The sequence below is a fragment of the Pyxicephalus adspersus genome, chromosome 5 (assembly GCF_032062135.1).
Source record: "Pyxicephalus adspersus chromosome 5, UCB_Pads_2.0, whole genome shotgun sequence".
Taxonomy (NCBI): Eukaryota; Metazoa; Chordata; class Amphibia; order Anura; family Pyxicephalidae; genus Pyxicephalus; species Pyxicephalus adspersus.
Genome location: NC_092862.1, coordinates 138,636,978 through 138,654,141, shown reverse-complemented (window position 1 = coordinate 138,654,141; position 17,164 = coordinate 138,636,978). Strand labels below are relative to the sequence as shown.

At 38.6% G+C, this 17,164-nt stretch overlaps 1 protein-coding gene across 10 annotated transcripts in view; it reads right to left on the bottom strand.

Moving 5' to 3' along the window:
* Positions 1 to 17,164, bottom strand: part of DYNC1I1 (dynein cytoplasmic 1 intermediate chain 1) — a 237,304-nt gene that overhangs the window by 44,056 nt on the left and 176,084 nt on the right. For 9 of the 10 annotated variants that reach the window (XM_072412905.1, XM_072412903.1, XM_072412911.1 and 6 more), the window contains one exon: positions 3,256 to 3,396. The exons of the other annotated variant lie outside the window; for it this stretch is intronic. In XM_072412905.1, coding sequence (XP_072269006.1) covers positions 3,256 to 3,396 — 141 coding nt within the window. The remainder of the gene's footprint in view (positions 1 to 3,255; positions 3,397 to 17,164) is intronic. 10 annotated transcript variants of the gene reach the window in all.

Below are 17,164 nucleotides of genomic sequence, written 5' to 3'. Positions count from 1 at the left end.
AAAAAAAAAAATTGTCTGACAGATTATAGAGAATTTCAGTGTGCCAACAATTTATGCATGTATTTGTCATCCTGGCAAAATAATTCTACCCATAATTTACGTTCAGCTTACATGGTGTCACTTCACTTTTAAAATATGGCCATGTAATTGAAGAATGAAAAACGAAAACTATTATTCAAATTATAGCCGTTAGCAAAAATAGTCATTGTCATAAATCTGCAGCAGGGCGGCATATAAAAATACATAATTTTTTTAACATATATAAATAAAATATACATTTTTAGCATACTGTAAAAACAAAGGTTTAAATTGTAAAAATTAGTTGCTATAAAAATTTTTTTAAAATATTGTTTTAAAAAAAAAAAATAGAGTTTAGCTAAAACCCTGACAATAGTAATGTAATGTTTTATTCTGTTATCCTGCTTCCTCATACAGGTGAGAGATGTCTGAATTGCATTATAATTATTTATGAACACTTGTACAATGGCAGATGTTTTCTTCAACATAAATTATATGTAATGCATTCCTTAGTAAAGCAGAGTTAAGTGTTAAAAAAAATCTTATGTATTTGTACCCATACAAAAAATAACAAACATGGTAAAAACTAGTGTAAATACTAGTATAAATACATTAAATTTAATTTAATACATATATATATATATATATATACATATAAAATGATAAATAAAAAATCACTAAAAAATCTCAAAAATATTCATTTACTTCATGCTATGAAATCAATATGTATATTACATAGCAGGGTACATAAACGGGTTAAGCAATCTTCTCTGGGAGTGAACAGGAAGTTACAACATTATAAGGGCCCCCAGCCTCCCTCTTTACCTCAGTCTCAGTCCTGTCCTCTAAGTGAAAGGAATTTGTTTTTTTTCTCTTATGCTCCACCCAACCCACTTTTCCAGGCCAGATTTGGCCTCTGCCCTCTGGGAGCAAAACTAGATCTCCAAGCAGAAGGGAGCACCATCTCCAGCCACCATGCTACAGGCCTGTAGGGCATAGCGGTGTCCCAAACACCTTTCATTGGTTCCTAAAATGGACATACCCAAGGTTCCCATCTCCCGTAAATAAGAAAGTTGCTGGAGTAAAGCCAAATGGCATCAGTAAACCACACAGTCATCTTCTGTACATGTCAAGAGTTTTTGGATTTTGACTTTAGGTTCTCTGTAAGGTGACCTTTTGTGGGATTTTCTTGTTACGATAATTCTAAAAAAAAGCCTTCTTTTTCTAAAACCAAAATATATGGGAGGGAGAATTGCTTTTTTTCAGTAAATGCCAATCTCTATGATTGGATCCTAACTGGTCTGTAAATCAGAAAAAGCAAAATGATTGAATCTTTAGCTGCTGTTACTTACCAACAGAAAAAAAATTAAATCTGACAAATTTATTACTATGGACAACTAACTCAGCTTTGTTTCCAAGTTTTTTGTTCTAGTTCTACAAAAAGCAGGACTGTCCAAAAAATAATGGTGGAACCCTTAGGTACTGCAACTTACTGAGGCACTGTCCAAGCACCTGTCTGAGCTTTTTCTTTTTGGAAAATGGGGCAGTTATAGAGAGCAATGAGATATACTAGCTGTAACGTACGAAGTTTTAGAGCTAGTTTTGGAGGAGACCAGTCAAACGCTAAAAATGACGGAGATGGAAATATCCTACAGACTCACTGGGCCTGATTTATTAAAGCTCTCCAGAGCTAGGGAGGATACACTTTCATCAGTGAAGCTGGGTAATCCACCAAACCTGGAATGGATCTAGTCCAAGATTCAAAACATTTGCTAGCAAATAGCTAATGACATCTAGGAAATCCATTCCAGGTTTGCTGAATCACTTAGCTTCACCAATGAAAGTGTATCCTCTTCAGCCTTGGAGATCTCTAAAAAATCAGACCAATTGTGCCTACTAAGGACCTAACTCAGCTGATTGGTATATGGACTAACTTAAAAAAATGGCTTCAGTTTTTGTACTCCTAATTAAATGTGCAAATAATATTAGGTTTGTGGGTGCCATTTCCAAACATGTATGGTACCAGATATCTGGAGATGAGCTCGTATTTGAACTTATTCTGGAAAATGAAGCTTCTGAGGACATAAGGGAGCTCCAGGTAATCCATGCAAACAGCCAGATGTAAAAGGAAGGGGGCCAGGGGCCTTGTAGTCTGTAGAATATCAAACCTGATACAGGACAAGACCTTAGCTAGGTCATTTTACATTCAGTAGAAAACTGGGGAATTGTTGGCTCTTCACAAACAGGAAGTTTGGTTCCTAAACAACAAAAGTATTGCTAAATCTTCTACAGATTAGGGTTAAAGTGCTGGAAACTGCAAAAAAAGTGCTTCAGAGCTAACAATGAGAAGAAGGATGTGGCAGAACTCTGCGGAACCAAGATTGCCTTCATCCACTAATAAAATGTAATGTTGAGCACCTGATTAAGCCAATTTTAAGCTTCTGCCTTGATCTTCAGCAGTAAATATACTCACATCTCACCTATTTATTGGTTATTGGTTTCCCAACTCTGTTATGTCCACTGTCCATGTGGAGGTACAGGAATATAGAAAATTAATACTACAATTTTCCTTTCCTGTTCTATATCATGGGCAATGCTGCTTTCATGGTTCTTGCCTAGCCTGGACTGAGATAAAAGAGGGAAAATGACTGTTGATTGTTTGGGTGGGGCCACCTATAGTTTCCTAAATTCTGGTCCAATCTCAGGAAGGAGGCTTTTGAACCCTTTGTGGTATTCTGAAATTGGAAAGGAAAATAAAGGTTTTGAAATTCTGTTATACATATTTCCTAAATTGGTATTAGCATTCTAATAAAAAAAAAGCAAAAAAAAACCAAAAACAAATAAATAGTATTATGTACTAATAGAAACAATTTAAATGAAATGTATCATTTTCAACATATTAACTTTTACAAAACAGATGTACATAATCAGTATCATTTATGTTTCATTATAAATCGTAATGTAATCATTATAACATTTCCAAGAGTTGTCCAAATATGCTGCCCATAAAAATACAAAACTCATTATATAACATGCTACTTGCAGCATCAAACGATTATGCAAAGCCAAGACATGATATTTTAAACATAAAAAACATGCAGTGTATATGAGTTATTATTCATGCGTTGTGATAAATATAAAGATAATGAATAATAATGCATTAGATGCCCCCCAGAGATGGCAACGTGTGCATGGAGGGATCCCCCGGGTTGCAGCCACAAAGGGTTAATAGCTCACCTCGGTGTCATTATTCAGGTTCCACAGATCCAAGCGCCCCATCCCGTCCACACAGGCGAACAGTGCGGGGTGCAGAGGTGACCACATGACGTCGTAGACATAGTCTGCATTGTCTTCAAAGGAGTACAGCGGCTTGTTGTGCTGTAAAAGCAGAGAGAGCATCGACTTAGTGGCGCTACTGCTGCCTCCGGCTGTCTGGAGCCTAATTAAAAACTTTGCACGTTAAAAAAAAAAGTCATAAAACTGCAAAAGATGAAAGTCCGGAGAGGGTGTAACAGTAACTTTAATATCACAACAACTGTCCATTGCTTGCATTGGCAATGGTGGAAAGGGTCAGTTTGGGCAATGGGGAGAAGAAGAGGGGGTTGGGGGTCCCCTCTCTGTGATGTGCTCTTTAGGCAGGTAGACAAGGTGAGATTCGTGCAGGGGCAGAATGCAGGATCTTTGCACGAATGAACCTACTTGGAAGTGATAAGCAGCAGCCTGTCCCCGCACCAGGAGCCAGCGCAACCGGCTAATACCAGCGCTCTGCGTGCTGAAGGCTTGGAGCGACATCTAGCGGCCGATGTTAGAAGTGCGCTGTGTTAGTAGCCTTGTCATGCTGAATACTTTAATCATTAAAATTGGTCACCAGATTATATCTAACTATCCACTCATGTGCTAGCAAATTTACTAACATCATTTAGAATGTTCAAAGTGAAATATTACATAGCGTAACTTAGTGAATTCACTTTTCAAAGAATACCCACTTTCTTTTAAACATTTGGATAGATTTGGAGGTAGATAGACCCCTTCATCAGAATACACTTTCACCAGTAAAGCTGGGTGATCCAGAAAACCTGGAATAGATTTATTAAAAGTCGTTAGCTATTGTTAGCAAATGTTTTCAATCCTAGACCGGATCCATTCCACGTTTGCTAGATCACCCAGCTTCACTGCTGAAAGCGTATCCTCTCCAACCTTGGAGAGCTTTAATAAATCAGGCCCACTGTCTTTTTTAATGTTTTTGTTTTTTAACCCTCTTCTGTAAATTGAATCCCTCCATTAGCTATACAAGTTTTAAGAGATAAACGATAGCAAGTTTTAATGGCATTTATTACAGCAATGAATATATCGTACAGTAAAAATACGAAGGTAAACATTTCAATGTTTTTTTTACTATACCCCATATACGTACCCCAGTCTTCTTCTACTATTGCAACAATAATACACATAGACAGACAAAAACCCATTTAGATTTGTACATTGCCACTCATTTTAAAAGGCACCCCTAGGAATCTCCATATTTGTGCACCTTAATGTACGGATTAATTGCTGCATTGAAAAAAAGGTGCATGTCCATTGTAATGTGTGCTGCAATGCACTTGCATCCTTTTGAAAAGGAATGAGATGCTATAAGGTTACGATATGGGCCTGATTTATTAAAGTTCTCCAATACTAGAGACAATAGACAACCATGGGAGAACCTGAGTGATACAGAAAACCTGGAATGGATCTGGTCCAAGGCATTTGCCAACTGATAGTGAACAATTTATAGGAAATCCATTCCAGCTTTGTTGGATTACTTAGGAACTCCCATGATAGTCTATCTTCTCCAGGCATGGAGAGCTTTAAGTCATCCAAAGGCGGTCCTTTGAGTCATCCAAAAAAATCTGGGCCCCACCTTGCTATAGAAGGGGAATTTTATTCACCTCTTTAGTTGTATGTGTCTTCTACTTTTCCTCTGGTCAAATGTGGCTGACTCTGTCCAACTCCTCAGTGTTAGAATAGTCAGATACCTGTCCTCCCCACCACCTGTCATGTGCTTTAGTTCCATCCTTGGCCTCCTACAGGACACAGATGATGATGAAGGGGCAAGAGGACTGGACCATGTCTTGCTACAGAGGACATAGGATTCTAACACTTCTGACAATGCTGGAGTGAAGTTGGATAGAGCCTACGACACCAAAATACAGGGAAAGGACCCTTTAACATTCATTGTAAGGACAAACTAAGCATGTCCACATATTAGCCATTCTTTTTTAAATGGTGATAGTTTACATCTAAGCAATGCCATGATGTGAGCTGACCATTATGGAAGAGCAATATATACATAGTGGTGACAATGGCAGCACATGAAAAACATAAATGTTAAAAATGCATGGGTCCAAATTTATGTAATGTGCCCTGATAGTCAAACCCTTGGGGTCTTATTAAAGGGGTAACTAAAATAATGCATTTTTTGGGGGGAACGGTCTTTTCACCCAATTTATAAAGGTGGTGATCAGAAAAAATCACTCCTTTCCTGGCTAGATGAGTGAGCCATCTTTCCTCATTTATAAAGCTCCTTGTGATATAGTAAAAACCTCTTATCTGACCAGGGAAGAGTCGACACAAGAAAACAGGTAATGACTGGCCTGTACAAGGTTGGTGCATGTAATAGGCCTAACAAAAGGAAATTATTTTTATAATTACTGAATTACTGTCCAAGTGCTCTTAGAGACATGTTTATACTGTTACCTATTTGTATACAGCTGAATATGTCTCCTTCCAATCTTCATACCAGAGCTTTTAGCAGAATTAGCATTGAACATCACCAAACAGATTATACAATATAAGAGCATTCAAAACCTATCTTTTCAAACTCACCTACCCATCTTCTTCTATCTTTTAAAACCCTCAGATATTCCCCATCACTCCATATTTCCCCTCCTATTGTGTGAGACATCCCCCACTTCTTAGATTGTAAGCTCCTCAGGGTAGGGTCCTTTCCTACTCTTATGTCACTGTTTGTATCTGTCTGTTATTTGAAACCCCTATTTAATGTACAGCGCTGTGTATTATGTTGGCTCCATATAAATCCTGTTTATTAATAATAATATATAATATTACTAAAAAAGAAAGATGATTTTGTATAGGAAAGGCCAGGCTTGATATAGATGCACATAAGAGGATAATTGGCGAGATGAAGCAGCATGCTTTTATTTAAAATGAAATTCTGGAAATGTTTTCAGGTAGATACCTCACATCAAAAGCTCCCAGCAAGTACACGCAGTACAAGCAGATGATGACAGAGACTTTCGGCTGGAGTCAGGATTCACAATTAAAACCGAATGACTCAGTCCGAAAAGGATTAACCCTTCCAAGGGTGAATCCATTGCCTGTCTACTATCAAGGCTGTCATCAGCAGAAGGATAATATATGGAGCTGTGTGATTACTAGTAATCCCTAAAATGTTTTCAAAAGATGATGATTTCCATACAATGACAGGAAGAAAAATTAAATTGTAAAGCTGAACTTAATCAAGCTATAGAACGATATGAAGCTGTCCTGAAAATGATGCAGCTGAGAAGAAGGATGAGCTGTTACTGGACGAGTTTGGACCAACAATAGAAAACAAAGTCCAACTAACAGCTGTGTCATATATCTGAGTTCTAATGCTGAGATGAAGTTTATTTTAGATTTAGGAGGTGAATTGTTGATCGGCAAGGGCTTGGTTGTATCTTTTTTCTTGAAGTTTGGTAATGGATCCAGGAAGATTAGAATAGGGGGTACTATGTGGGCATGCTACATTTACGTATATATATATATTTAATGATATATATTTAGGTACTGGTGAGAACTGGCAAAGGAAGTGTTGAAACAACAAATCTGAACTTTAGTGGTAGATCCACACATGGCGGACAAACAGTTTTTTGGGTTCCTCAAATTTAAATACTGGTCAAGAGAAATAGATATTCTACAAGTGTGTTTCAAAGTAACAAAGGTCTTCTCTTAATGCAGACCTAAACTCAAAAAAACAAAAAATCCCTGCCTCCTGGAAGCATTTTGTTTAGGCTCTACACTGTACAGCTCATGAGCCGTGTAGTGTAGAGCTTGGCTATTTATCCAACATTACCACACACAGCCAACCATTGGAGACATTGGACCTGATTTAATAAAGCTTACCAAGGCTACACTTTGATCAGTGAAGCTGGGTGATCAAGCAAACCTAGAATGGATTTCTTCAAAGTTATTTGTTTTTGTCTAGCAAATGTTTTCAATCCTGGACCAGATCCATTCCAGGTTTGCTGGATCACCCAACTTCACTGATCAAAGTGTATTCTCTCCAGCCTTAATAAATCAGGCCTAATGTATCCATTGCGCATGCACAGGATTTACATAACTGGAAGCCATCTAATGGTCAATGAGGATCACCATCTTCATGGAAGTCCACCGTGTAGCCAGGGACAAAAAGGGTACCATTTAAAGATGAAGTGATGTTTGGTAGCAAATTTTTTTGCTATGGAGCTCAGGAAGGAGAAGCCAGTGAAAGCTGGAAAGGACCCTGCCTGGCTGACACGGGACCACTTTATAGCTTCAACAGACAAGATCAAGTGCCCAATTTTCAAGGTGATCTCTTACGGCCAAGTTTCGCTTACTGAGGAAATTGTGAAATGATCTTACTGAAGCTAAGTAACTTTTAGCGTGTCCCTTTGTATACATTGCCAGTGTTCACTCCTTAGGAAGGGTTACATAGTTATATATTCTTGCATGTGTGTGTATGTATGCATAGTTCTGATCTCTGCAGTTTTTGTTGTGTCTTTCTGTAACTCAGAATCATTTGTTTATGCACCATTTATTGCATAGTAAAAGCATTATAACTACACAAGAAACTATGAGTCCTATGCACTTTACTGAGAGAACTACACCCAACAGTTAGCTATGAAAGTATATAACAAAAGATTTTGCTCCTGGACCTGCCATTGATACAGGGTGGCTGCACGTGGGTATGTATGTGCACCTCCCACCAATGAGTTTAATTCCGCTTTAAGTCTTTAAATGTACACTATATGGCAAATGGATTGGTGGACACCTGACCACCATACCTACCTATATGAGCAGACATATGTGCACATCCCTTCAAATGACTGAATTTAGGTGCTTCCAGTGAGATCTATTCTAATGCTACAGCACTTGTGGAAGACTCTTTTCTGCTTTGGTATAATTGTGCCCTTGTGCACAAAGCCCAAACCATAAAAACATGGTTTGTTGTGAAGGAACTTGGTTGGATGGCAGTAAGCCCTGACTTCAACCCTAACAAACGCCTTTGGATGAATTGGAACTAAAAGACTGGTTTTCTCGTACAAGAAGTAAGAAGGGCAAATTCATAATATTAGTAATGGTTTTGGAAAAGGATGTCCAATCAGATCATATATTTGTGTAATAGGTGTTCACAATCATATATATATATATATATATATATATATACACATAATATTGTTGTTGCGTTTCACCACCCAGCCAGCAACCTAGATGCAATTGAAGAACACTCACTGTTGATTTATAGCATGCTAATGTTGTCAGACAGCAATCAAAACGGTATCAATCACCTCATGTGTCTTTTGATATAGTGTCCGGGGTCACAGTTTCCAGTGCACTAGTGACCCCGGACACTTTATCAAAAGACACCTAGGGTGATTAATACAGTTGTCTTGCTTTACATTGACTCCTCGAGTGGAAATTCATCTGACCAGGTCTGATTGTGTGATTTAAGCACAGTGGTGATAATTACCAGTAAATAGGGGGTCACAGAGCTTATATTTGTTTGTATTTGCATTAATGGGAATTATGCATATTGGAAACACCAACTGAGGAAAAGCAATTATATCAAAAAGATATTTTGAATCATGGAAGCTCAAAGGATTAGAGGAGATTGATGCAGCTATCTTATTATGTCTTTCTGAAGAAGCCTTTGGGTGAAATGCGTTAAGGAAGTTAGCATGGAAATTGTCAGAAATTAGATTGATAGATGATGTACATGTATTCCATTGACGAAGTATTGTTGTTTATTATTATGTGTTTTTAAATTTAATGTGAAACAACATAAAATAAGAGTGTAAGGCCCGGGTCAACATCAGTATTCTCCAGACACCAATCCCCCAATCTATCACCGCAGTCTTAGCCTATAGCAGCCCCCGCTCAGCCTCGGGAAAGAGGTTGCGTCTCCCAGCACTCGGTTGCCCCCAGGACTTGGTGCGCAAGGGATGGTGTCTGGAGATAGGCTGGCAGCCGGCCCGGAGCCCACTAATACTGAGTACTGAGCCCACAAATGCTGAGTACAGAATGTCAGGGAATCCAAAAACAAGCCGAGGTCAAAACACAGGAAATCTGTCCAACAAGCGAAGTACAAAGGGAAAGGCACAAACAAAGTCGGGGTCACAAGCAGAGGTCCGTGCAGGCAGAGTTCAACGGATAGTCAGGAACAGGCACAGGTCAGTAACTGAATACTCAAAAATCACTCCAACACAGGTAAGCCCAGCAGACGCTATACCAGGCACAGAAGACTGGAAGCAGAGTGGCTATAAAGCCCCAGCAGCCAATGACAAAACAGGATTGAGTCAGCTGATCAGCCTCTAGAATCCCCTTCAGCCGTGCACTATATTGCGATGGCATACAACACGGAGTCATCAGCCAGATGAGCATTTCCTAGAGAAGAAATGTTTCTATAATCCTGATCATCATTTATTGGTTAACACCTTAAAATGCTATATAAATCATGTTTATTAATATTAATAATAATAACATGATAAGGGTCCAAAGCACACTAGCAAATGGTATAAATGCAGGGTTATGGACTGGCCTAGTCAATGTCTAAATTTAAATCCCATTGAAATGTTGTGAAGAAATTTGAAAAAACAGTTCTTTAAAGCAAACCCCTAAATATCTTACAACAGAAGGAATGTTGCATGAATGAACAGTGAAAAATGTTCATATAGTTAATGTTATGGACTAGAAGGCAGGTATGCAAAATCTCTGCTATTTCTGTAAAAGGGGCAATAACAACTTCCGAGGCAAAGAGTGTACCTACTTTTTTTTTTTACAATAAAGTAATATATCTAATTATATATTTTTTTTCTTGACAAAACTGCTGAAATATCAAATTGTGTATCACTATATTGGGGGTTTGATTAGGCCAGTCCATAAGCCTGCATTTCTAACATTTGCTTATCATGTTGAACAATTTCAGCTTCACCTTCTACTTCTATACAGATGGCACCTGATTTTCATCAAGCACACATTGACACAGACGGATTAAAGATGTAATGTTTGTTTATATGCTGAACAAATCAGAAATTTCTATGGCTTGTACTTACCTCTTTGCATGACTGTATTAGTCAGAGGGAAATACAGCCACAGTTACCCATTCATCCTCCTACACCTTCTGTGTTAACAACATGTGGCAGAAGATGGACGGACGCCGTGAATCGTTAAATAAATTAATAAAATTGTGCAAAACACCTTTGACAAAAATCATATCATTGAACCTGGGTCACGAACACTACATGTGTCTAGTAAATCTGCAAATACAAATTTAAGAGGTTGCTATGGTAACTCTACATCCATCCCTGCATACTGAAGTGGGACCCACACAGGGCTTGCAATTTACTGCCACATTTCTATGGAAATAATCCCACAATCTGACCAGCGCATTAGGGAGAAAATGCAATGTTAGTCTACATTTGGAACATTTTGACATTTTGTTAGATTGGGAACATGCTGTCTGCCACTGGGCATAAGTAGAGTACTTAAAGTGTCTCTGAATCCAGCCCCTCATTCTTTTATAATATCTAAAAAATGTCACAGGGGTACAACCACGCATCTTTCACAACCACTTTAAAAACCTTTTATATTACATTTTAAGTGTCCAACAAATTTACAGCAGTCAGGCTCAAATCACAATTAAATGTATATAAGTATTAAGTTGTGTGTTGGGATTTTTTTTCCTGTGAGCTGCAGTAGTACCAGTGCTTTGTGGTTTTGTAGCTTCAATACCCTGCTATTGTGTGATACTTCCTGCACCTCCTAGATTGTAAGCTTTTTGGGGCAGGGTCCTCTCCTCCTCCTGTGTCACTGTCTGTCTTGTCACTTGTGGCCCCTAATTATTGTACAGTGCTGCGTAATATAAATCTTGTTTATTAATAATAATAATAATAATAATAATAAATCAAAGTTTATTATCATTTTCCTGCAAATAGGATATTCAATGCTCACCTTTCCCATTGCTTGCATCAATGATCTGCACACCAAAAAATTCTTGTTTGCTGTGGGTAGTACCACCAGCTTCTACGTCACTATGAGACATGTATTATCACACGCTCTCTAAAATGAATACAAATCCAGTATAAATGGTGGGAACCACTCACAATGGTGACAGCAGGCATGCAAGCCTAAAAAATGATTTTGCCAACACATATACAGGGAGATTTCAGGAACTGACACGTGGTTTAACCCTCCATCATTTAACATCAGAAATATTGGTTAGGGTGAATCGTCCCGTAAAGCTGAACGAAAGTTCAACTTTTAAAAATTTTGGATCAAGCAGGGGATTATTACAGGAGGGAAAGGCAATGTCACTTCTCCAATAAGCATTTTTCACTGCCTCCTCACTTCAAGGAACTGTCAAAAACAGTGAGCTGCACAATACTGGATTCACCTGTCCTTGCTGGGACTGAATGAACTTTGAGGACTAGTAAGGGAGCTATTGCAGCCCAGCAAGATGGTTGAAAATCTATTAAGTGAAAAGGGAAAAAATGGTGGCGCCCTGCAATAAAATGGGGACAGGAAAGTACAGCATGGTTCAGTTCCACTTTAAAATATTATGTATGCAAAAAAACTTAAGGAATCTGTGATGCACAAAGTTATTTATCATGCTGGCTAAAAGTAGGCAACAAAAGTGATACCATTACATCTACTGTAGTAATAAGTCAACAAGGCAGCTGAACCAATTTTAACTATACAACGTTCTTGTTAGCAGACAATTATCTGGCTGGAGATCCCAAGCTGTAGACCAAGACAGGACAATGTCTTCTGTTTTTTCTCTCTGGCATTGCTTGCAGAAGCAAGAAAGATCAGGATAGCTCTGTTCTGCAGCCTGTGGCATCCCCAGTTTCTGTTTGGCTGTGAATGGTTTTCTCGGCATCCCCTGCTCCGAGGCTGTGTGAAGCCAAAGGGTATTGTGCTGAGACTAATGAGCAGAGTAGTTCCTGATTTCAGTCCTGTACTGCCATTCACTGTTTGGGCTTTATAGCCTCTCTGCTCCCAGTGTTCAATGCATGTCGTAGCGTTTAGCTGGGCTGATCTTTGCTGGAGTTTGTTTCGTGTGATTTACTGTTGCTGACCATTGTCTGCTCCTGACCTATTGATTGTTAGGCTGGACCGACCTTTTGCCTAAAGCTACGTACACACGGCAGATTTTTATCGCCCGATAATCGGCATCGGCCAATTATCGGGCGAAAATCTTCCGTGTGTACAGTCGGTGTCGTCCATCGTCCGGACGACCGACCTGCCGGATCCACGGACGATGGACGACAGCCGATCGTAATGAAAGGGAGAGCGCGCAGCAGGGTGCTGCTCCGTCGCTCTCCCCCCTCCCCTCTCCATAGAGCATGAACGGTGCTGTATGTACAGCACCGTTCATGCATCTTGCAGCCCCTTGTCGTTGGAAAGGATCGTGAAAGATCCTTTCCAACGACAAAAATTGCAAGTGTGTACGCAGCTTAAGACCCTGACTCTGCTTGTGCTACTCCCTCTGTACCTCGTCTGGTGGACTGATTGCCCATGTTTGACCTTGGCTTTTTACTCTGGAATTGCCTTTGAAGAACCTTGTACTGCTTAATCTGTGGGTTGCTGGTCCTCTGCCAGCCCATTCCCCAGACACTGGGAGACACAACCAGTCTTCTGAGGCTGAGGGGGGCTTTCTATAGGTAAAGACTGTGACGTTAGTTTGGGGGACCGGTGTCTGGCAAGTACTGGTGCTGGACCAGGACCTTACAGTTCACTTGAATTATCTTTTACCTGAAAACAGTTAAAAATGTATCAATACATTTTTATTAAAACCAGCCATCAGTAGTTATTCACATTGAAATGGACCTGTGGAGTATGTTCCTAACAATTATTAGAGCTAAAGAAGCCACTTGGATTTGTTGTAAAACATTACAAAAACTTCCAGCTGAATTTGACTAATTACAACTAACTATACCATGACCTAAATCACTGAGAACCCTTGCAGGCCATTAAAACCAGTTTTACATCCGCTAGTTTGTAAAAATTATGTAATTTTTAACAGTCCTTTCAGATAACAACTCACATATGGGATATATTTTATTGAATTCAATTAAACATAATGCTGAAATCTTTTCTGTTTTGCAGAGTAATCACATGACTGTCCTTCCAAAAGCTTACAATCTAATATCTTTACTACACAGGGTGTTATTGAGGAAAACTAACTAAAACTAACCTACACTAAATAACCTATGAATACATTTTTAGTTTGTGGAATTAAGCTCAAGACGTAAAGGGCAACTCCAGCAAAATAAATAGAACATATAAACCAAGGCTAATATAGGAAGTCGAGGACTGTGAGCCACCTATATTTCTCCTTAAAACACTGCGTTATGAATACTGGAGATAATTGAACTGTACAATATTTACTTCCCAAGTACCGGTATATGAGGCTCACAAACTTGCAGTGCTTGTGTTACAGCATCTTTTGTGCCTTGTAGACCCCAGGAGTCTACTGTTAAATACAAATGTTGCCATCCATGCCATCCAACTCCTAGGGGTATAGGGAGGATGAAGCTGCTGAAACTGGAGGCCCAGCTGATGCAGTTGGAAGATATAAATATATTTAAAAGTTACCCAGTGGGTATTATATTTTTTATATGAGTCTACAAAAGCAGGAATAGAAGAGATTCATGTATTTCATCTGTAATAGAATTGCTGACCAGTAGTTAGTAAAGGGTCCATTAGATCAATGAGTTGTTTGGAGGTGTAAGGTGTGAAGGGGTTGTTGACAAGGAGAGCAGAGAAAAAATTAATCTATTACCTTTTCTCTTGACAAAACCCACCCCAGTTCTTGTGAATAGGTGTCACTTGTTTTCCTATATTTGATGTGTGTTTGGAACACACAGCTTCCCATTGATTTTCACTAAGCAGTGCATATGGCAGTTCAGAGGATGTGTTTGACTGATTTAAGCTGTGCTTCTTTTACTTGGATGCAGCATGTCCTACAGAAGTATGTTTGAATTCAAGACAAAGAGGGTCAAATTCAGCTTTTTGTAAAATGCCCTGTTTGCCATTCAGATGAATGTGTTTGCATTTGAATAGCTGTTAAAACACAAATGCTTAAGTCATTCAAATGCAAATTATTTGCTATTCAAACGCAAGTGCATTTGAATATGAAACACAGGGATTTAAAATAACGCCCATGCACACTTACCTTTCAGCTTCTCACTTAGCAAAACGCCCTCCTAGGTATGGCGCCTGGGGAGCACCAGGTAAGAGTTAGGTTTGATGTTCCTATTGTCTCGTAATGAGATGTTGGCTTGAAAGACCTAAAACAGCCTGGGATCTAGGTGCCAGCTATACACTAAAGGACATTAAGTGTGTTCCATCTGTCTTCAAAGGAAGCTCTCCCTAAATGGTGCTTTGGGCAGACCAGTAGAGTGTTCCGCCAAGAATAAAAGAAATTCTGATGCACAGAGTAGAGACATAATAGATGAAGAGAAGAGACTGTGTGCCCTGACAAACAGGCTGTGAGGTCCCCTCTTTTGTTATAGCTGATTTATACTTAAAAAATACAAATAAAACATTTACAAAATACACAAATAACTTTCCATGCAGTTCAGTGGTGTCCTAAAACCATATAAAGTCTACTTACCTCTTTAATCTCCCACCTCAAGGTCCGGCACCATCTTCTTTTCTGGTATCAGTGCATCTCACAGCAGTCAGTTACACATGAAACAGCACTCTTGCTCCTTACATCCATATAGCTAATAGAAAGAAAGCTGTAAAGGGTTTCTATTGGCTTATAGTTGTTGGGCCAGAAAAGCTCCCCACTGTCCAACTCCATTGTCAGAAATGGCAAATAAGAAACTGAAGTATAGTTCCACTGTATGGCATGAGGTGAAGTGTATCACCATACACAGAAACCATGCTCCCCAGCAAAAACACATACATGGTACTTTGATCCATTAGAAATCCAGCATTGTGCATTTTTTCTTAACAATTTCCAAATTCCATTTGTGCTATAACTGGTAGGAATAATTGAATATTGAATTCTTTTTTGTAAAAATTTACACAAATTTGGTCACCAACTGCTGGAAGGATGGAGGTTGTGGGAACATGTACCCAGAAAAAATATTTTTTATATAACTCAAAGTAAGATTATAGATAGGAAAACACATTTTTTAAATCCATCCACAGACTTTTTAACATGAAATTGTCAAGTTAATAGTGGAAGAAGGGGGGAACATGTAAAAAAAAAATACATTTCTTTTTTATCAAAGTTTTTTTTTTAATTTACGTTGGATTATAGTCTTTAAAATGCATTGTTACATAAAAAGATTTTCACTTTAGGCTTATACCTCCAGAGACAACTGGCTATTTTCAGAAATTTGGTGACATTGCAAATAAACTTTAAAAGTTGGCAGGTGGCTTTTTCCCAACCATTCCTCGCAATTAAAGATACTTGATAAATAAATGACAAGTATCCTTGACACTTGTGACAATAATCCACAGGTCCCCTCAATCCCTCTTATATTATGGTCAGGAGCTTTAAAATCAACTTTTGAAATTATGAACAAATCTGGCAGGACACTTCAAAAAAAATTTCCAGACATTTTTTTACATTGGAGAAGTTACCATAAGCACACTGACCCCCAGTAAAATTGGAGACAAATTCATGGACACAGGTTTTGGTTATAACTTCTGGCCAGAATATTAAATATAATGTCTATGGGCCTGATTTATTAAAGCTCCCCAAGGCTGTAGAAGATACACTTTCATCAGGGAAGCTGGATGATCCAGCAAACCTGAAATGGATCTGGTCCAGGATTACAAACATTTGCTAACAAATAGCAAATGAATTTTAGGAAATCAATTCCGGGATTCCTGGATCACCCAGCTTTACTGATTAAATTGTATCCTCTCCAGCCTTGGGAAAGCTTTGCTAAATCAGGTTCATCAATTTTATGAACATTTCCTGCCCATCCCTATAAATGAGCCCTACTACTGGCCTGAGATACTGAGAATTGTAAGGCTGTTCATGTCCATCCTAAGAATAGTCTTGGATATATTTACACATTTCATTATTTCACTGTTCTGCCAAATCAAAGGATGTAACAATCTGACTCTTCATGGTAGTCTTGTTTGCCTGACTTTATTCAGTGTGGGTGTGTTGGTTTGAATTTGTTTATTAAACACACAATGATATTAATGTAATGAAGGTGAATCATAGTGCCAATGTTCTGCCAGGGACCAGTAAGGACGGAGGATTAGGAGAGCTGGGTCAATAATTAACTTTAATAAAAATGCTTCCGAAGAATAAATCGTTTATTTTATTAAAAATCGCACATTTCAAGATCCAAGTAAACTGTTATGTCACATTGGGGTAAAAGGTGTCTGTAGATTGTGGTCAAGATAGTGGCACCTAAACACCAAGGTATTTATAAAGGTTTTTTTTTAGTACTGTGTCTTTTTTTTTCTGTTTCTGCACGTGTGCTCTCGAGTTTTGCTTGGTCAGGGAAATGGCATGAATTTTTCACATTTCTTTAAAAGTTTTTTCCCTCTTTTTAAAGGAAATTTGTGTACAATTTGAAGGCTCCAAGTGCTGATATTCTTAAAATGTTTAATCTCCAGCTTGCTTTTCTATTACCTAAATGCTATCAGTGCCCTTACTGCATTGGTTCGAGAGGAATTTTAGAGAGGCCAGCAATGGCATACCGATATTTCAGCTAAGAACTCCTAAAAATAGGAACATTTGGAATTTAGGGGAGAAAATCTTGTTAGTTCCTTACTTTCAAGACTGACAGGTTTGGTCCTTTAGCACAGCGGTCCCCAACCTTTTTGGCCCCAGGGACCGGTTTCACGGAAGGAAATTTCTCTGAGG